This window comes from Blastomyces dermatitidis (genome assembly GCF_000003525.1).
Source record: "Blastomyces dermatitidis ER-3 genomic scaffold supercont1.1, whole genome shotgun sequence".
In the NCBI taxonomy this organism is placed as follows: Eukaryota; Fungi; Ascomycota; class Eurotiomycetes; order Onygenales; family Ajellomycetaceae; genus Blastomyces; species Blastomyces dermatitidis.
The window spans coordinates 4,333,703-4,356,415 of NW_025544774.1; the positions used below are offsets into that span (position 1 = coordinate 4,333,703).

The following is a 22,713-nucleotide window of genomic DNA, read 5'->3' on the forward strand; positions in this document are numbered from 1 at the left end:
CTTAGATTTCATTATAGAAGCTGATAAGAGAATTTGAATAAATTCTAAGAAGATCTCTGTCATTCTTAAATGAGAAGCTTCATATACTGTGAAAGATATATAAAGCTTCATTGAATTCACTAACTTCTATCAGTGATTTATATAAAACTTCTCAGATATTATGAAATCACTTACAGATTTTACTAAGAAAGACTTAGTATTTCAATAATTAGTGAATATCAAAGCTGTATTTACATAGATAAAGAAGATGTTCATTAATATCTCTCTACTGATAATATTTAATTCTGATTATAAGACAGTTGTTAAGACTGATTTCTCTGACTATGTAACAGAAGAAGTAATATTATAATATAATAATAAAGATGTTCTATAATTATATGTCTTCATATCTAAGAAACTGAGTCCTGCTGAATGCAATTATAAGATCTATGATAAGAAACTTCTTATAATTATACACTGTCTAGAAGAATAAGACTCTGAACTCTGAAGTATCTCTGAATTTAAGATAATCACAGATTATAAGAATTTTAAATACTTTATAACTATCTGTAAACTCACTGAATAACAGATGTAATAATCTAAGTTCTTAAGCTGCTTTTATTTTATAATACACTACTGTCTCAGCAGTCAGAACTTAATAATAGATATTCTCTTATAATGAGAGTAAGATATGTCTTCTGATGTAACAGATATCTGTTGAATAAACTGAGAACACTGACTTCTAGATCTGAAGATATTAGTTAATCAAGATAGAATAACTCATGACATTATACATACTTCTCTAATTAGAACACTTTCTCTTCAAACTGACACTGATACTGATATTGACACTGATATCTTAACTTCTTTTAAATCTACACTAAATGAATTATGATATGTAACAGCTCAAACTGATGAACTCTTTCAAGCACTTATTAAAGCAGTATATCAAGAAGCACTCTGATTCTTCTCAGAACTACGTATAAGAATCAACATCTCGCCCCGGTGGCCGAATGGTTAATGCGGCCACCCGGTAGCACCTTGGCGTGGGAAACCAAGGCGCGTGGGTTCGAAACCCGCAGGGGATACATTAAATCCGGAACTCAAGCACCTCAGGTTCCTAATAAATACAGAGGTGTACAAATCGCTTCAATGAATTGCTCTATGTTCCTGGGCTGAGAAGTTATTATCGCATGTATCTAATTGTCACTTCTTTGTATTTTCCTATGTTCTTGTTATCTTGGCATGGTCTCAACACCTGTATTTCCTTCTATATAACCAACACTTGATCTGTATTTAACATCACGCAAGGACTCATCATAAGCTCCGCTTGCATATGAGTATAATGAAAGAATAATAATAATAATAATAATAATAATGAATCAACATCTCAGAATATTCAATCAATGATAATAATACTCTATAATTCTGTAAATAATGCTGAGTTTCTCACTTCAAATTCTTACACACTCAGATAATGCAAGAGATGCATGATTTATATATAACTGATTATTCAGATTATAAATAACTGTATAGAATAATCTTCTGAGAATTCTACTGATCTGAAATATTAAACAGCATCAGATACTTTATCTGAAACTGCAATCATTATTCTTCTATTATCTTATGAAAGAACTGTAGAAAAGATCTGCTGAAACTACTCAATATCTCTGATAGAATCTGATAAGATATGATAATTGACTTTACTATCAATCTCTCTAAGAGTAAGAGTTGTAGAAACATTCTGATCATTATAAATTAATTAAGCAAAGATATAATATTGAAATCTTGTAATAAAATAAATATTAAACAAGTCACTGAAGCTTTTCTACAGAGTCTGTTCTCTGTTCTATTAAATGTATGAATTACTGAGATCTATAGTATTAGATTAAGACTGTTAATTCATGAGTACTCTCTGAATAAGAATCTGTTAAGTTCTCAAGATTATACACTGTCTGTCAACTGTCTATCACTCTGAGACTGATAATATGTCAGAATGAATAATTCAGACTGTGAAGAATTATCTTTATAAGTTCTATAATTACTAGACTGACTGTGTGACCGTGTCTGAGACCAGAATCAAACTTTACAGTTATTATATTATCTAAAAGCATTACTTCTGATCATGATTTGTATTCATCACATTGATTTCAAATCACATTATTTCAAATATTAAAGATTTCAGATTCACTTTTCAAATAAAAATCTAGTTTCAGATAAAGAATATATTTGAATTCTTAGTCACATTTTCATTCTGATCTCATTATTGAGAATAATATTAAATGAGATTATAAAATCATTTCTCACTTACATAATATTATAACATAGTGCTCATTTGTTGAAAATTCAATAGAGAGTATTATTAAATATCATTACTTTTCTAAACACAGATTATAATTCATATAATTTTAATTATGAAAAAAATATAAAATACAAAAAAAAAAAACAAAAAACAAAAAATAAAACAAATACAAGAAAAAATCATAATAAAAAAAAAAAGAGAAAGAAAAAAATAAAAAATAAAAATAAAAAAAATCAAGATTATAGAGCTGCAGCACTTTTAAAATATTCACTTCTCAGAGTCTTTATAATATTCATTATCAACTGTGTATTTCTTATAGTGAGAGTAATATAACTGTGATAAGTCATTATCTTAATATTATCTAATAAATAATTAGTATATATCTGTATAAATGTGAATAATTAGAAAATATACACTTAAAAAGTGTGATCAGAGTGAACTCTGCTGTTACTTGAATAATATTAAGAATAGAACACTGAAATTAATAATTTCTCTCATCAATTTCACAGATAAGACATGTAAAGATAATCTTGAGAAATATAAGATTCTCTGACTTCTGATAAAAATGAATCTCACAGAGAGACTCTATTTTCATAATATCAGAAACTGAGTATTATTAAAAAGTATTACTTTTATACAATATATATACACTTACTTAGACTGACCGTGTGACCGTGTCTGAGACCAGGACCAGATTTTTTGATAGTCTCATTATCAATTTGACTGATTCCATTACACGGTTTTAACATTAGATAGTGATTTCATACTGTCTCAGTGAGACTTACTGTCTACTCTTGTCACATTTTTCAAATGAGACCATGATTTCCACTTCTCAATTTAAATTATTTTTATTGCTTTAAATGACTTTAAATCTCATTTGAGTGTTATCAAAAAGTGTTACTTTTTAAAAAATTAAAAATAGTCTAAAAAAAACCTTAAAATGTCTAAAAATAGTAACTTTATGCCAAGAATGAGACTAAATGAGATCAAATGAAATCACTTTCTTATTTTTTTCAAGTCATGGTTCCATTTTAAGATCTGATATATAGTCACTTTACATGTTTTTTTGATAGACAGTCTCAGCGGGATTCACGCCAAGAAATGTATGAGACCAGATCAAATGAGACTAAACATGAAATTCATAATCTCAGCGGCCAGTCTACACTTACTGCAGTAATTCACTCTCTGTATATATAACTGAGAGTTGCAGCTTTCTCATGCTGCACAGCTCTCTCTGAGATGCTGCTGTTAGTTTACAATTCACACAGTCTCTCAGTTCAGTACATACTGTGTGTATACAGCTCTGTATGCTAAGACTGTGTTAATTATTATAATCTGATATGATACTCACTTTTCATGAGTTATATTTCATTTGAGAAGAGAGAGAAAGACATGACTGTTATTTTATTAAGAGAAGAATGAATAATTAGTATTATTAAATATAATTTAATTCATCTGTATTTAAAATTTGATTAGTCTATACTCTTTAATTTGAGAGTTTCTATGAGTGTTTTAATAGTTTTCATACCAGCTTGAACTTAGTGATGAGTTGAAGAAGAAGAGAAAAGAGAGAAGAAAGAAATAAGAATAACTTATCTTTATAATATAAAAACAGAGAATCACTGTAATTATTCTCTCTAGTAATAAAGATCTGTTTTCTGCATGCATCTCTGATATAGATTATATAATAAATACATATAAAGAATATCAATAGTATATACATTGAATGAAGATAATACTACTATGTAATACTGTAGCTGTTTTTGTACATCTCTGAAAGCTATTAATAGTTTCTTTATCTCTTTATATTTGATAAGTTAATAATATATTTTAATGCACTTTCTCTTTTATCATCATCATCATCATCATCATCATCATCATTATTATTATTATTATTATTATATCATTGCCTGCCTTCATCTCTCTCTCAATACTTATTAAAATCAATCATATTATCTCTCTTTAAATATTCTGTGATTCTGTGAATCATCAAGACGTGTGAGCACTGTCACAGATTGAAGAGAGAGAAGAAGAAGATGTTCAAGTGTGAGAAGACAGATTGTAAGACATGTTATAATGCCTTGAAGAGGCTTTGTAAGAGAGCAGAATAATAATAATTTTAAGTAACACTTCTGATAGATTTAGACTGAACTAAGTATAGAAATAATGCAGATGACACTACCTGTGAGAGATTGAAAAAGAAGACAGTGAAGAGTCTCATATAGTAGCAGTGAAATCAGAAGAAGTTCTGAGAATGATTTGAGATTAAGATAAAGAGAGAGAGAGAGAAGAAGAGTGTTACTATAAATAAGTAATAGCAGAAGAAGATTGAGAAGATATTAAAGTGAGAGATAAAGAAGTCAAAACTGATAAGTTTTTTATTAAAAGATAATGATTTTTGATAATACTTCTGTTCTCTAATTAATTAGCAGAAGCTGACAGAGAAGAGAATTGAGACCTTACTCAGATCTTGAATACACTTCATGATTCAGAATATTGAGAAGACAGCTCTACTCTCTGAGCATGTTAATCTGCTTACTGCTGAGATGAAACCTGAGACAGCAGATCAGAAAATGCAGGATTTTGAAACACAGATTAATCTGACTAAGAGAAAGCAGCAGAAACTCTTCTCTGAGAAGATAGCAGAGAAAGATTTTAAGATGATTATTATCTCAGATAAGAAGAAGAAGAAGAAGAATGAGAATGAGAAGTAAATTATAAAGAATGATAAGAAGAATAAGAAAGAGAAGAAAGATAATAAGTAGAAAAAGTTTTTTCCTTTTTATATTAATTAGTTATAAGTTTGTAACTATTAGTTAATAATTGAAATTAATTTTAAGTTTTCAAAAATTATTGTACAAGTTGTAATCAATTATCAATATCAGAAATAATATATATATATATATAATATATTCAACTATCATATTACTATAATGTATAAGTATCAATATTTTTTCAACATTGATATTTACAATATTAATATATTTTTAATAATATCATCTAATAATGTAATTTGATAATGCTCTCTTTTATAATATTAATATATTTCAAGAAATATAACAGAGATTAATCAAGATTATTTATTTACTTTTATATATTGATGATATTTAATCTGAGTTAGTACTAAAATTATAACTAAGCTAAGAAAGAAGATTATTTTCTCTTATATTAATTCTTCTTACATACATCAGTGATTAGTTATTATCTTTCTTAAATTATTATTATATCTTCTGAATTCACTTCTTTCACTTCTTTTACTTCTATTGAAGATTCACAAACTCTTTAAGAAATTACTGTGAATCACAAAGTCTATATTATTTATAATTCAACACAGAATACTCTCTTTCAATTATAATAAATAATCACTTCATTCTTCACATCTGATTTCAAGTCATGAAATTTATGAAAAACTTAACATAAATATTAAGATGAACTATGAAATAATTATTAATAGATTGTATTACAGATTACTGAAGAGTCATCTCTCTACTATAATTACTATAACTTTATTCAGAAACATTTATTATAAACTGATTATAACTCTGAAGAAATTTTCTGATATCTGAAGTTATCAGAATATAAATAATAAAAGAAAAATAATTAGAAAATTACTACTAAGCTGATAAGTTACTCTATCAGATAATGATTTTTAATAACACTAACTTTCTAATTTGAAGAAAATTATGTGAAAATAATTATATATCAGTACTCTGATTTTACAACTCTTATCTAATAACTTCTATGAATAATTACTTTATATATATATATCTCTGAATCTTTCTCTTTGATCAATTGAAAATTCTGAATTCTAAACACTTTTTTAAATACTTAATTCAAATCTTCATATTCTACATTAATTCTGTCTTCAGTTCAATCTTAAGATATACTACAAAGTCAATATACAACATCTAGAATCAGAGTTGAAAAATCATTGAAGAGTGTCTCTCACAGTGAATGCATGAACTAGTACAACTAATTTTGCATTTATAAGAGTTACATGTTATTACATTGATGAGAACTGAACTTATCAAGAGACATTAATTGAATTTAAATCATTGATTAGTAGTTATACTGAGAATTATATAGCAGAGATATTAATAACTGTAATTAAAAATAACTATTGAGATATTAGTCTCAGTCTTCTTACAATTATAACTAATAATACTGTGAATAACTACACTATAATAAATAGCTTGAAGCAAAAATTGACTTTGTATTTCTGAAATAATAAATAAGATTATATTCTCTGCATTACTCATGTGATTCAACTTGTGATATAAATACTGATAAAGAATCTTAATATCAAGATAAAGAATAATAAGATGACGGATTCTTAAGATGAGAATAAAATGAAAGTGATTACTCAAGTAACTTTTATATTCACTTTATAAAAGATAATATTTTTTAATAATACTTTTTAATATTGCTTTTTAATAATGCTTTTTAATAATACTACTGTTAATTTTGAATAGATTGACTAATAATTTAAATATCACAGATTTGAAATATTATTAATACAATTTGTACCTTCTCTAAATAATAACAATGATTTCATGATATTTAATAAATAAATAAATCAGTCACATCACTGAATATGATATAGAATATTAGATTACAGTGAAGTTCAATATATAAGATAACTATTCAGACTCTTTGATTGTGTCAGATAATTGATTCTTGAGTGCAATACTCTGATTAAGAAAAGATTCAGATATTGAAACTTTCTAATATGAAGTGAACTCAGTTGAAATATATGATTGATTTACTGTTTCAGTTTTATAAGATAATAAAGACAGTCTTAATCACTTATACATCAATGCTGCAGTCAGTCTGATGAGTGTATAACAGTTTATTTACTTATCTTGAGAAGCAGTTGAATCACTCAAAAAGAAATTCAGTCTGAAATAATACTATAGCACAGACTATTATTACTGTAAGAGATAAACTGATATATTACTACAGTAAAACTGAACAATCTTTTACAGAGTACTATACTGTAGCAGCTCTACTAGATCTCTCTTATCAAGTTAATCTACACTTCTCAAGATTGAATAGAGAAGAAATGAGACTTATATATTAAATTAGTCTGAGACTACTACAATATCAACTATCAGAGATTTGAATGAGTAGATGTTAGAGATGTAAAGACAGTGAAATATAATTCTCTAGTAAGTAATAATCTTTAGTAATACTTCATATTATATAGAACTATAATACTAACTTTGAAACAGAACTTATATACATTGATTATAACTGAAAATCAGATAAAACTATATAATTATAAAACTGAATTTAACTGCTATCTTTAAGATAATTTAACAAATTTACATATTAAATCAATTCTAGAGTTATGAAAAATTGTTGAGAGTATATATTCAACTGTTACACTGATAATATATGATATTCTGACAATTTCATTAATAGAGATGAGAATGAAGTAAAAGTTCAACTTAAGCTGAGATATTTATTACTATCACTGAGAACAATTACAAGAAGAAATAATTAAAAAACTCATAATTATAAAACATAGAATTATCAGACAGTTTAATACCTCTGATCACAGTATATCAGAGAAGTGTAGTTTTTATAAGAAAGTGAAGAATAAACTTATACAAGAATGTATTTAGTTGTTTTATAAGTATTATTAATAATTGTTATCAAATTCTGATTATATAAGTAATCACTGAATGAACTGAATAAGACTGAATTTAATCTTCAGTCTCAGTCTTATTCTGATTTTGAAAGAATGATTATCTTTTACAGTTTATTCTGAGAAATTACTCTCATTTCACTGTTGTTGAATTAAATCTGGTCATTTTTCACATCATTTCTCTCAGAAATGATTCATTTTCAGATTTTTTTGAGACTTGATTCTGGTGAGACTCACATCAAGAAATGTATAAGATCAGATTAAATGAGATTAAATGTGAAATTCATGATCCCGGCGGCCAGTCTAGCTATATCTATGTATAGACTATAGAGATCTTAATAAGATGATAGTTAAGAATTACTATTCATTACTGTTAATTGATAAGATGATTAATCAATTATCTGAAGCAAAGATGTTCTCAAAGATTAATATATAGAATGTCTATCATAGAATCAGAGTTAATGAAGATAATATTTAAAAAACAGCTTTTTATATTAAGTATAGCAATTTTAAATATCTTGTTTTATCTTTTAATCTTTGTAATACTTCAGTCATCTTTCAGATCTATATAAATGAGATGCTGTGAGATCTTGTCAATGTCTTCTATATAGTATATCTGAATAACATTCTAATATTCTTGAAATCAGAGAAAGAACATGATACTCATATTCAAGAAGTATTAAGTCACTTGAGACAGTATTAACTCTATACAAACACTGAAAAATGCTCATTCTACATGCAGAAGATTGATTTTTTAGATTATATTATTAAGATGAACAGTATTTCAATGAACAGAAGCTGAGTCTTCATCATTGAGAACTGATCAGCACTGCAGATGTATTGTAAGATATAGATGTTTCTAGAATTTGTGAATTTCTACAGATAATTCATCTATACATATTCACAGATTACTGCTCTTCTTACAGATCTGTTAAAGAGAAGTGTGAAAGACAGAAAAATAAGACTATTTATTCTCACTCAAGATATTATGTAAATGTTTATAGAATTGAAACAAGCTTTTACAGATATTATAATACTGAATCACTTTAATTCTGACTTACTCAGTCAGTGTGAGACTGATACATTCAGAAATAAAATCTGTGAAATCTTTTTGCAGTTGATATCAGAGATCTTTCGACATTGAAAGAATCAGAGAATAATTATCTCTAGAGAAATAGATAATGAATTGTTTATAAGAGAAGACTTTTTTATAGAGTCTATAAGATACTGTGAATAAAGATCAGTGATCTTCTTCTTCAAGAAGTTATTACTTACACAGAGAAGATATAATACTCATAATTAGAAGATGTTAGTAATTGTTAAATTCTTTAAGATCTGATGATATTATCTTCAGAGTAGTAAGTACTCAGTACAAGTTCTCACTGATTATATAAATCTGTATTACTTCTTGATAATAAAGAGCTTGACAGAATGTTAAGTCAGATGAGCAGAGCTGCTTTCAGAGTATAATTTCTATATTTAATACTGTTCAGATCAGCTTAACTCTGCTGATATACTATTTAGATAACTTAATTATAATATTATTAATACAGAGAAGAATTTTACAAAAGAATCTCTGTCATCACTATAGAAGAAGCTGACTGCAGAGAGTTAAGATTCTCTGAAGCTTGAAAATGATGCTGATAAGACAGCTGTATGACTCAGTATAGAAGATGAAAGAAAATCTGAGTTCTTATAGAGAATTAACACTGAAGATCATGAGCTTCTTATATTATATCTTACAATTATTAAATTAGTAAAGAATGAAATAATCTACAATCTTTTAATCTGACTACTTTTAAAATTTATTAATAAGTTATAGAAGAGAGATATCTCTACTACAGCTTGAATTCAGAAGTTGTAGAAGAAAGAATTCAGTTTAAACTTGAAAAAGACAGACTCTGAGCAGAACAGTGCTGCTAAGAAATTAAGTTATTAATAACTAGAAAAATATAAACTTCTACTGCTGAATAATTCAGTCTTCATCTCTTATAGTAGAATAATATATGAGAAGTTATTGAGAATTCATTATAATAATTCTTATACAGAATACTTCAGATTAGAGAAGACTGAGAAGCTTCTAAAATATAAATATATTTAAGATAAGCTCTGAGTAGATATTAAAGAGTATATTAAGACTTATAATATCTATCAAAGAATAAAGATCTTATGATATAAGTAATATAATGAGTTAATATCACTGTCTGTTTTAAAGAACTCATGACAGAATCTATTAATGAATTTCATAGTTAATCTATTAAAGTTGATAAGAGTTAAAGAATATAACTTAATTTTAATCATTATTAATCACTTTATAAAGATAATCAGATATATTTCTACTTATAAAAAGATTAAAGCCTCTGAATTGACTAATCTATTTTTAGATATTATTATTTATAATCACAGTGCTCTGAAATTATTAATAATAGATTGAGAATTTCTCTTTATCAGTAAATACTGATCAGCTTTTTACTATTATTTTATAATAAGATATCTTCTCAGTACTGTATTTTATTCACAGACAGATAATCAGACTGAATATTAGAATCAGATATTAAAACAGTATCTTTAAGTATTCTATTTATATTATTAGAATGATTGACTCAAACATCTTCTAATTACTGAATTTATATAAAATAATATAAAGAATGCAATCTTAAAGATATCTTCTTTCTATACTTATTATAAATATAATTTTTCATTACTCAGTGATGTCACAGATAATGTTTTAAGAGAGAATAAACAGTTAGAATATTAAATAGATACAGAGAACAGAGTATCTCTCAGTATTAGAAGTAAAAGTAAGATTGAAACTTTTAAATAAAATTTATAAAAAGATAGTGAAAAGTATTTATTATACTTAGAAATAATAGATAAAATACTATAATTGAAATCATCTTTCAATAAAGTTTTTGATAGAGAATCAAGTACTACTTTCAGTAAAGAATATCAAGATAATAAGATTATATAAGAAGCTCAGTAAGTGATGACTAGAATCTTTCTCAGTAATAAAAGTAATAAGTAAGTAGATATATAAGTTGAAATTACTTACAGAATTGAAATTAATTCATTCTATTTTTCACATTTTCTATTTAAAGCTCTATAAGTAATATCTCAGAGTAAAGCTGTCTTAGTTAGATAATATTAAGATTAAAAGTAATACTGAATATCTTATAAAGAAAATATTGAATAAGTGAATATATTATAATAAACTTCAATATCTCATTAAATGAGAAGATTATTTATTATCAGAGAATTCATGAAAATCACTTAAGCATTTGAAAAATACTGAGAAAGAGATTATAAGCTATAAGATAGCTAGTAGAGACTGTTCTATTACATATTAAAGATATTAAGTAAGAGATACTACTTAAAACTTCTTATTTTTTCTTAAAGAATTTTTTTAGAGATAATCTCATAGTGATAAGTTAGTATCTTATAAGCTCTGTAGCACTCTTCTTCTATTTTCTCTTAAAGAATTTTTTAGAAGTTTAATAAAACTATACAAGTGTAAAATTTCTAAAGTGATTAATAAGAAAAGAAAGAGATATTTAAAATTAATAAAGATTAATATTATTAATCTACAGACTACTGCTATTCTAATAAAGCTGCAGCTCACTGAAAAAGTAAAAAGAGAGAGATCAGAGTCTACTTATTAATAATTATATTCTTATTAAATTCATTCTTCACTGTTAAAGTCTTCAGTATCAGTATCTTTATCTACTGAGAAGTTAGTACTATAATACTATAGAGAAGCATGCTGCAGAAGAGTATAAGAGATACTGAAAGTATTAACTTATTAACTTATAAAGTATCTCAGTTATCTACTTTAACTGAAGTGAAATTCTCTTCAATCAGTGATTAATCTTTATAGTACTTTTAACAGTGATATTAACTGATCTCTTCTTAAGATCAGTTATTCTGAGATATTTTTTTATCTCAGAGATTCATACTTTTATCTTCTTTTATAGATGAGTAAGAGAGATCTTCTCAGTCTTAACAGAATTTATTAATACTTAAAGCTTTGAGACTCTCACTCTGTACTACTTAAGTATCTGAGCTTCTTATCAGAGCTTATATAATACCTTCTTATAGAGTAGATAATACTTACAGAGAGACAGAAGTCATTATTACAGATATAACAGAAATAATGAGAGTAAGAGAAGAGATAAATGTATAAGATTTCTCTTTTCTTCAGCTGTTTAATATAGTGTAGATAAGTAATAGTACTGATCAGAGACTGTACTGAAGCCTTCTTATAAAGAGAAGATAAAGAAACTACAGAATTCTGTAGACTTAATTTAACAGTATCTCAAACAGAGCTTAGATATATTATGAAAGAGAAACTATGAATTAAGCTTCTCAGAGCTGCTGTTTTCAGAATCAAGCTCTTTCTGAGATTCTCTCTGAATGATTACACAGAGTTATATATTACTGTGTTAATTAAAGAGAGAAACAGTGTTATAATAGTGATGAGAGAGACAGAGAATGAACTGAACATAGATAAACTGACTGACAGAAGAGATAACATCTTACTGCAAGATATAGCTATCATCATCACAGCTGTAAGAGATGCAGAAGAAGAAGAAGATGTGATAATAAAAGCAGTACTCTCACAGCTTATTAATACTGTTATCTCTGTCTTTAACCTGACTTTCTTAGCAGTTACAGAGACTGCAGCTGCATCATAAAGATATTTACTTACTAGAAAATATCAGAATAAGCTTCTTATTATCTCTCACAAATGATGCTCTCATGCACTCACTATTATAGATGAAAGAGAGAAAGAAAAATATGTTATAAAAGAGAAGAGATCTTTTTAAAAAATTCTATCACTACTGTTAACTTTATCTTTAAAATATATCACTTTGTAAAGAATTTTATACAAAGAATGAAATATAATAAGAGATCTGTAAGTCACTTATTAACTATATTTTTCACATCTTAAATTAATATATAAGAAACTCACTTATCATATATTTAATTTAAATGAAGATGAGAAAAGAAAGATCTATACAGTTAATAGAAAAACTCATCTATTTCTTTATATTATATACAGTATATACACTGTCAATTAATTGATAACTATTACTATATAATAAAGATAATTTCTAATTCAGTAATCTTAAGAGTATTAAAACTATACTTTTAAAGAGAAGAGTATTATTACACTCTCAGCTATATTAAGACTCTACTGCAGTTTTACACAGTCTATTACTTTTATACAGATGATTTCATTCTATCTGAACTGATTTTCAATTACTTTATAATATTATTCAGATATATCATAAAAAGATCTGATTAATAAATATAAGAACTTTACTTCTATACAAGATCAGTAAATTACTTTTTCTTAATAGTAAGACACTGCTGAGATATCACTCTGACTATTCTTACTTATAAAATAGAAGAAGAGTATTCACTCATTATCTATATAGAATAGCTAGATACTCACTTCTTATAAAAGAAGTCAGTGATTTATTTTTTCTTCTACTGAAATATATATAAGAGTTACTGTGTATCTTATATAATCTTCTTAGTATATTAAGTATCATATCTGTGATATTCTTGTAATAATTCTGTAGTCTATAAGCTCACTATTCAAGCAAGATAGTCAAGCTCACTTATATAACTTCTTAAACAACTATCTCTATATAACATCACTGACTAGTCACCGCTTCAGTTCTGTCATGTTACAGAGAATCAGCAATTGAAGTGAATATTTATACATGTATGTGATGGCATACACTGTGAAGCTTCAGAGTGAAAGAATCTATACGCGTTCATAGCGGCCGAGGATCTGTGATTGAGAATGGCCGAGAATCGGAGCGTAGCGTACGTGTTCGAGAATGAAACAGTTGAAATCTGTGAAGTGTAACAGAATAGTCAATATAATTGATCAGACACAGCCTGTTATAATTCTCTTCTTAACTGACTTCTGACTGATAATCATCAGAAATCATAGAAGAAGATAATAAACTTAAATAAGAAATTAAAGATATTCTTAATAAGAGATCTCACAGCTGTGACTGATAATATTTTATAAAATAAGTCAGTTATAATTATCTAATTTGAACTTTAAGCTTTATATTATCTGAAACAGTAGCTCTTAACTGATAAGAACTATATATCTGTAATCTAATCTTACTTCTGAAAGAGAAGAAGTTAATATAACAGACTACATCTGATTAATAAATTATTTTATTACACTTTATAGATTTCTGCTGAAAGCTCTGATTTTTAATTACTGATTCTTAGCTAAGAAACTTACAGAGTTTCTATTCTTTTACTCTGAAGCTTCACTTTATACATATATAAATATTCACTTTAATCACTGATTTTTATACTTTCTCTTTTATTTTTCTTCTCTAATGTTTTTCACTTTTATTATATAAGATGTATATCTTAATACTGATCTATTTAGTGTAGATATATCTTAATACTGATCTATTTAGTGTAGATCTCTTATAAAGAATTTTATAAAAATAAGTAAAAGTTAACTAAAACTCTTCTGAATAAAAGATATAAAATGAATTTATACAATAGTCAGAGAAAGATATATAGATTATAAAGAATTTTATAAAATAAGAAACTAAGTAACAGACTCTTTTCTCTTTATAATAATAAGAGATTTTTTCTCACTGAGATTTTTTATAGATATAAAGATTTTTTAGTAAGTATTACTACAGTACTGAGTCTGATTCTATATAATCACTTAGTGAAAGACTTCGCAGATAAAGCTTTAAAGAGAAGAAAATATATAAGAAATTCTACTTCTTATAGATTCTTTATCTCTATTTCTATCTCTTATATAATTAATAGAGTTAGCAGCTCTTAACTATATATAACTATATAAACTGAAGTTTATGACTTCTATTTATAACTCTGCTTAAATACTATTATACATTTAATCTCTATATTTATCTTTCTACTGCAAATACTTCTAGTAGTTATTAGTATATATTATATCAAGCTGTAAACATCTGAATAATTACCTGCGAGTGCTTATTCTTACATAAAATTATAAACATATATCAGTTTTTTATATGTAAATTAATTAATAACTATTAGAACTTCTTATATTTTTAAGTATATTTAGAAGCAGCTGTGTTATTATTTAGTAACTATATATTTTTTCAAATCATAGATTTTTTAAGTTAATTAATAAAAAAGAAGAAGAAACTGTATCTTTAATTATATAATTTAAACTTATTTTTATAACTCTTAAAGTATAATTTATACAGACTTTTTTAAATTTAATAACAGATAAATAAATTGAAGCTTTAATTTTTATTACTTTAATAAAAAATGATTTAAATATTTTTAAAATTTTTCTCAAAGCTTTATTTTACAGACTTTGAAAGAGTTCATTGAAATTTCTTTAATTATTTTATTAAACTTAAACTTTATAATTAGCTACTGAGATAATATAAACTATATATAATTGTTTTAAAGTCTGAAAGAATACACCTCTTTCCCTATAATATTAAAGATGAAATATTTGAGAAAAAAGAGATATCAATTCAGAATACATGGCAATCTCATATAAATAGAATGTGGGGTGATTTGAAGTGAAATGTAAAACATGGTGAGCACTTCTTAGCTGTATAAATTGGCAGAAAACCCAAACAGGACTAGCGGCATGTTGGCTCCCCACCGCCTTTCTTTTATCAGAACCTGGACGCCTTGCGCCCGATCTTGACCAGAACTTATCCAAACTACAATCCCAATCATCAACTCTTCGCCGCTACCCAACGAGCTATCATCTAACACGAAACATCAAGTGCCACATATTCGCCCCGCCACCTTGTAGTAAAAAAAATATAGTCGCGCTGTCGGCATCTTGCCTTAGGCTCATCCAATACACCTGTGATCGAGTCCTTCTCGATCACCGGCCAACGCTCATATTCCGCAGCTACGGCTACTAACGATGAGGCAGAGAAGACAAATATCCCGACTGCAGCCGCTATGAATGATGCTGATGCAGCACTGTCGTTGCCAGCTGTTCCTCCCACCAATCGTGACAATGATCGCCACGTGGAACCCAGCTTAAAGCTTGCCGAAAACAAAATTCCATTACAGGCGCCTCCTACCTCTGACAAGCAGAAACAGGAGGGGGAGAGTGGTGGTAGTGGTAGCGACGATACAGTCAGCATAAAAGCGGACTCAGAGGCGGAAACCATCATCCAGTCGGGGCGGGAGGAGCTATCGCCGGAGAAAAAGAGAAGGTACATACAGCACAAACGCGATAGGAGCCTGGGGAGAGCTGAAGATGAGAGGGACTTTGGAGTCGCATCGTTACCCGAAAGTGGAAAACCACGAAAGCGACTGCGGGTAGAAAGCGATAATGTGGATGGTAGATCTCTCAAAGTGCGTGACCCTGGCGAACAGACTTCGCGAGCCTCATCTCCACCAGGGGAAACGAAGTACACGAAACAGAAGGAAACTGGAGACTCAGAAAAGACGTCTGCCACACGTGGTTTATCCCACTCGCGTTTCGATGGATTAGAGGGGAACAAAAACCGCCAGTCGACGAATCGTTGGTCAAGTGAAGGGGTTCGTGTGGAGGAAGGAGAGCCCCGCCGCCATGGCGACCGTCAACATGTATCAGATTCATCCCACAACAAAATTTCCGACGAAACATCAAACACGTCGCATTCACAACACTTATCTAAGCATCGTTCCACATCACCAGCTTATCGTTTACACCATAGAGTTACATCGGGATCGCACTCATCTATTGATATCAAAAAGAGAAGACGAGCGCGACCGCCGCCTGCGACAGATTCACGCCGCCAAGTTTCAGAGGACCGAGAGTCTACTTCGTCTTCCACCAGTGGATCTCCTTTACCATCTGCTTGTCTGCGCAAGCTAGCTTCTAGCGAGCAAGCCGCGATATCACCCGCAAAACAGATGCAGGTAAAGAAACAACGAGATCAAAATGGTCGGACAAGACTTGCAAGGGCCTGTGCGATGCAGGAAGTCGAGGCTGCGAAAGCGCGCCATGCTGAGCGCCCAGAGGATCTAAATATTTCTGACAACGCGGGGAACACGCCACTTCAGATCGCTGCTCTTGAAGGCTGTGTAGATATCGTTAAGTTCCTAATCGAAGCAGGATGTGAAATCGACACAAGGAATATTGACAGAGATACTCCCCTTATTGATGCTGTGGAAAACGGCCATTTGGAAGTTGTGAAATTGCTTTTGGACGCGGGCGCCAATCCTCGTCTCGGTAATGCGGAGGGCGATGAACCGTACGACCTTGTCCCGTCCGATAGCCAGAACTACGAGGAAATGCGAAAAATCATAGCGGAAGCCAAAGCCAAGGGGCAACGACGAAAGTCTGCAGATCAATCTGTTCGCGCCACTTCTTCCGGCAGGGATCCTTCATTCGCGGGGCGCATCGGCAGCCAGTCCTCGTGATTCTCCCCCGGTTCATGGCCAGCGAAGTCCTCCTCCACCTAGTCTAGGAGCTCGTAGGAGAACCGTGAGGAGTGAGGCAACAAGGAACGATTTGTTATGGACAAAAGCAACTCCGGAAAATCTTCGAGATTTTGCTGCTAAGGGGGATATGGCTGGTGTGGCAAATATCCTTAACGTGGGACAAAAAGCTGATCCCGAGTCGCTAATTGCCGCTGCGAAAGGTGGACATGACGAAGTCTTGGGGATTCTGTTGGGCATGGGCGATCCAGACCCGGATCCGGAGCCGCTATTAACTGGTAACCACAATAAACCGGGGTATAACACTCCCATGCTCGCTGCAATCGGCAGAGGGAACACTGCGGTTATTCAACTCTTACTAGACCAACGAGGATTTGACCCCACGCGTCTTGACCGCCGTGGCCGAACATATTACGAATTATCAAGAGAACGTAAAGGAGATCACTGGGAAAGAGAGTATGAACTTTTAAAACGAGCATATGATAACCATTTAAGAACCCTCAAGAACCGCAGGCCTGATACGAAATCTCCTCGAAGGGTTCGTGATAAAGACACAGATGTGAAAAAGCACGCTCGACGGGAATCGTCGTCCCCAGCTCCTCCATCGCAACGAAAAGCTGCCAGAACATCCGATTCGGGTCGCCAAACTGAACGTTCCACTCGGGAAACAGATCATGTAAAGGAAAGGAGGAAGCCTGAAGCTGCCGGCCATGAGAAGGATAAACGAGTTGCATCCGGGGGGAATCGGTTGAAGCCGCCAAACAGAGAAAGCAGCAATCTTGACCAGTCTGCAGGCGGATCTGACCAAGAAACACGCCCAGACCGTAAATGCCCAAAGGATTCTGTACCCTCTCACAACGGGGATGAGCCTATCAAGCGTCGGCGCCTCATTGCGGGCCGGCCTCCTGACCGAGTGAAGCGAAGGGAGAGCCTGATGTCGTCTGATTCACTTTCTAGCCGTGAGGAAACTATTAAACAACGGAACGAGCCTGCAAACCCTGACGTAAAGCCATCTAAGGAGGCGCCGCCACGGAAACGTTCTCGAAACAGTGTATCACCAGAACCATCACAGCCCCGTGGCCGTCAACACAAGGAGGACAGTGTTCGTGACGCTCAAAATCAAAAGAAGCGGAGACGCGTCCAGTCTGAAGAGAACGGTATATCTTCCTCCAATAGCAGTGCAACACAGAAGCCTCTGGAACTACCAGTACCTCCCTCAAAAACTCAGCCGAGGCAGAAAAACAATGCCCCCAAGTTAGGCCACGAAAAATCTCGTGGTGGTGATAACGATGTAGATAAAGAGTCTTCTGCTGCACAAAGGCCCAATTCAGGAACGTCTACTAGCAAACAAGACCAAAAGAAATCTGAGCCGCACATCAAAGACATCCCTATGGAAGATGTTGATGACCCTGAAGCGGAAGAGAGCCAGGCAAAGGAGGCTAGGGCAGCGAATGAAGCAAGGGAAAAGCAGTTAAGGGAGGCGAAGCAGGCAAAGGAAGAAGAGGAAGCTAAAGAGGCAAAGGAAGCCCGAGAAAAGGAGGCTAGGGAAAGGGAGGCTAGGGAAAGGGAGGCTAGGGAAAGGGAGGCTAGGGAAAGGGAGGCTAGGGAAAGGGAGGCTATAGAAAGGGAGGCTAGGGAAGCTGAGCTAGCCAAGGAAGCACGGGAAGCGGAAGAGAGACGTGTTGCTGCCCAGGCTGAGCGTGATAGACAGGAGAAGGAACTTCGAGAAGCCCAAGCCGCCAAAGAGGCCCGAGAAGCAGAGGAAGCCAGGGAGGCTGCAGAAACAGCTGCGCGACTGGCCCGTGAAAAGGCTGAGGAGGAAGAACGCAAAAGAAAGGAGATGGAGCTTAGGCGCATCAGACAGGCCGAGGAAGAGCGTCAAAAGCGCTTAGAGCAAGAACGACTTCGTCTTGCGAGGCAGCGGAAAGATCAGGAAGAGCAGGAACAGCGGCGTCGCGACGCACTACCTAACCGACTTCGTGCTGCAGCAAACTTCGTCGGCTCAAATGACCCTATTTCTAAAAGCCATGTCTGGCTTAAAAAATTCATGCCACTCGTAACAGCAACAACCAAGCAAATCGACCCTTCCTGTGATCTCGAGGTCAAGGATGACAGATGGATTCCCAACTATCTGGTTGCACCACTTCTTGCTACGAACGATCTTCAACTTTCGCAGTGTACGTCTATTCCCCACTATACCGTTCTTTTGCCCGTGATGCTCTTTGAGAGGACTCTAACCCTATTACAGATCCTAGTTGGGAAAGGCGGTTTGTCACTCTTACCCAGCGAAATAACCTTTGGAGGGTAACGCGTCGTATTCTTGTCGAGGAAGGCGAGTTTAACCCCTTGACAACAAGCTACGTCGATGTTATGCGGAAAGATGCCGAAACCCGACCCAAATACTTTGCGATGGAACACGTATTTTGGGTAAAGGTAAATATTTCAATGTACGCTTCCCCCTAGTTGCTCCATGCTCATAATATCTGTAGTATTCCGATTTCATGGATTTGGTTCCTCATGTCCCCCACCTCCACGGACTCGAGATTCGGACGCTTCGAATGCATGTCGACCCCGAACCTGGCCCCGAAACGATCCAGGCAGAACGTCAGCTCCCAAATGGGATAAGATCTATTACTCCTAATATAGATTCTGGGCCAAAATCCCCGCTCACCAACGGATTTATAACCTCTAATGGTCATCCTCATTCGTGAGGGTGCTTTATATGTCAATTTTGTTGTCTCCTTTGTTTTTCCATATGTGTTTGAGCTCGGAGCATGGTTTATATTTGATCTTGCTAGAGCCATGTGTGGGATATATGCAGTATTGCATCGGTCTTCGTTTTCTTTTTCTTTTCCTTTTCTTTTTTGCAAGGAGCAAATGGGATTCGGGTTGGATGGGAGGTCTTCTGTAGTGGTTTTATAAGTCTTTTTCGGTGGATTCGTTCACCATTATTCTTGAAATGGAATATCCACATTATTATTATCCGCGGCAGCGGCCAATATTACTTCATACCAGTCAGTGTTCTAATTCGCGGCGAGCATAGTTCACTTATTCCTATCCATCCTTTTTACGCCTTTGTAGCTCCCGGATCTGGGTAAGGTCACCCACTGGATCAGGACCTCACTAAGTGCCCTGCCCCACTTAACCTTCCTTACATCAGCGGATCTTGATAGAGCAGATTATTCAATAATTCTCATTCAGTATTCATAATAATATATCTATGAAATATATCTCTCATTATTTAAACAGTTGTATTGTAATCATGCCGCTTCTTACTCACTCACCTCTAGTGAGTGTGTCACATCAAAATGATAAAATTAAAAATTTTCATCTTCATTAATTAATTAATAATCATCACAACATTAAATAAAGATGAAAATATTGAAGAGTGTATTCAGCAAGCTATCACTATCTATCAAAAAAATTCAGAATTTAAAATACTATCTCTTTTATAAGAATTTAATGTTCTCTATCAATATCTCTGAGTATGTATTAATAAAAGAAATCTGAATACTGTGAAGATGCTAGTTAATAAGAGATTAAATAAGAGTTAGAAGTTCTACTGATCTGAAATATTAAACAGTATCAGACACTTTATCTGAAACTGTAACTGTTATTTCTCTATCATCTTATGAAAGAATCATAGAAAAGATCTACTAAAATTACTCAATATCTCTAATAGAATCTGATAAGATATAGTTATTAACTTTACTATTAATCTCTCTAAGAGTAAGAGTTGTAAAAATGTTCTGATTATCATTGACTAATTAAGTAAAGATTTAATATCAAAATCTTGTGATAAGATAAATACTGAATAAGTTACTGAAGTCTTCTTACAAAGCTTATTCTATTAGATATATAATTTACTAATATCTATAGTATCTAATTAAAATTACTAAATTATAAGCAATCTCTGAACAAGAATCTATCAAGTTCTTAAGATTATATATTACTTATCAACTGCTTATCACTCTGAGACTGATAATATATTAGAATAAATAATTCAGACTATGAAGAATTATCTTTATAAGTTCTGTAACTATTTATAAGATAACTGATATAATCTTCTTCTATATACTGAAATTATTCTCAATGACTGAGATGCTGTTTCAACAGATATAAGCTCATTCTTTCTTATATATAATTATTGTATGAAGATGTTAAATCTTCTAGAGATTATACAGTTTATATTAAACTCTTACAGTTCAATTCTGATTACAGATAATATAGTAATAAAGCTCTAAGATACTTATAACTGAGCAGAAGTCTTTATAATAAGTACTAAATAGAATTAAGAGAATTAAGTTAATATCTGATAAGACTCTGCTGAGCAATATAAGATAGAAGATCTTGTATAATTAAATTTTAAAAATATACAGATTATATACTCATCTTATACACTGAACTATTATTATATTAAATACAGAGTAATAGAAGTTTTAGATAGTTATAACTATTATCTTAATACTTTATTAGAGATTTATAATATCTTTTATACAAGCTTACTCTGCTATGCTGTCAGTAACTTATTCTCTTCTCAACTAACTTCTGATTAACAACTATCAGAGATTATAGAAGAGAGTAATGAACTTGAATAAGAGATTGAAAATATTCTTAATAAAAGACTCTGCAGCTGCAGCTAATAATATCTTGTAAAATAAGTTAGTTATAATTGTCTGATCTGAATCTCAAGCTCCGTATTATCTGAAAGAGCATCTCTTGACTGATAGAAACTATGCATCTACAGCTCTATCACTCAAATCTCACTTTCAGAAAGAGAGTAGCTAATGTAGCAGACTATACTCAATTATTAATAGATTATTTTATTACACTTTATAAATTTCTGCTGAAAGCTCTGATTCTCAGTCACTGATTCTTAGCTGATACTTCTAGAAACTTATAAAGCTTCTATTCTTCTATTTCAAAGCTTTATCTTATACATATATAAATATTCATTCTGATTGCTGATTCTCACATCTTCTCTTCTTTTCTTCTCTAACATTTTCTACTTTTATTATATAAGTTTTATATCTAATACTGATCTTTTCAGCGTAGACTTATTATAGAACTCATTTATACTCCCAGATATATTATATTAATTACTTCACTTAAATCAGATTATATAATAGATATCAGTCAGAATAACAGTCAAGAATTTATAATACTACTTATTTTAATTTATACAAATGAAACTTCACTTATATCTACTCTTATATATTAAGAAGAATCAAGAGATATATAATATACTTAACTGAAGAATTTTAATAGTAAAAAGAATTAGATTTATTTTACTACTTCAGAAAATAAATAAAGTAATAATAAATGTAAATTAATATAATTG

At 31.1% G+C, this 22,713-nt stretch overlaps 2 protein-coding genes and 1 pseudogene across 3 annotated transcripts; all 3 read left to right on the plus strand.

The window, feature by feature from the left end:
• Positions 1-978: 978 nt before the first annotated feature.
• On the plus strand, positions 979-1,067 carry BDCG_16157 (annotated as a pseudogene). The gene has a single exon. The product of its transcript is annotated as a tRNA-OTHER (tRNA).
• A 3,697-nt stretch (positions 1,068-4,764) lies between these two features.
• Positions 4,765-4,995, plus strand: BDCG_16158 (uncharacterized protein; the record flags this gene model as incomplete). The annotated part of the gene is made up of 1 exon (XM_045425417.1): positions 4,765-4,995. One exon carries the CDS (start codon positions 4,765-4,767, stop codon positions 4,993-4,995), a length of 231 nt encoding a protein of 76 aa, XP_045279203.1.
• Positions 4,996-15,899: 10,904 nt separating this feature from the next.
• Positions 15,900-20,083, plus strand: BDCG_00534 (ankyrin repeat protein; the record flags this gene model as incomplete). The annotated part of the gene is made up of 4 exons (XM_045416043.1): positions 15,900-17,350; positions 17,397-19,549; positions 19,621-19,805; positions 19,862-20,083. 4 exons carry the CDS (start codon positions 15,900-15,902, stop codon positions 20,081-20,083), a joined length of 4,011 nt encoding a protein of 1,336 aa, XP_045271858.1.
• Positions 20,084-22,713: the final 2,630 nt, after the last annotated feature.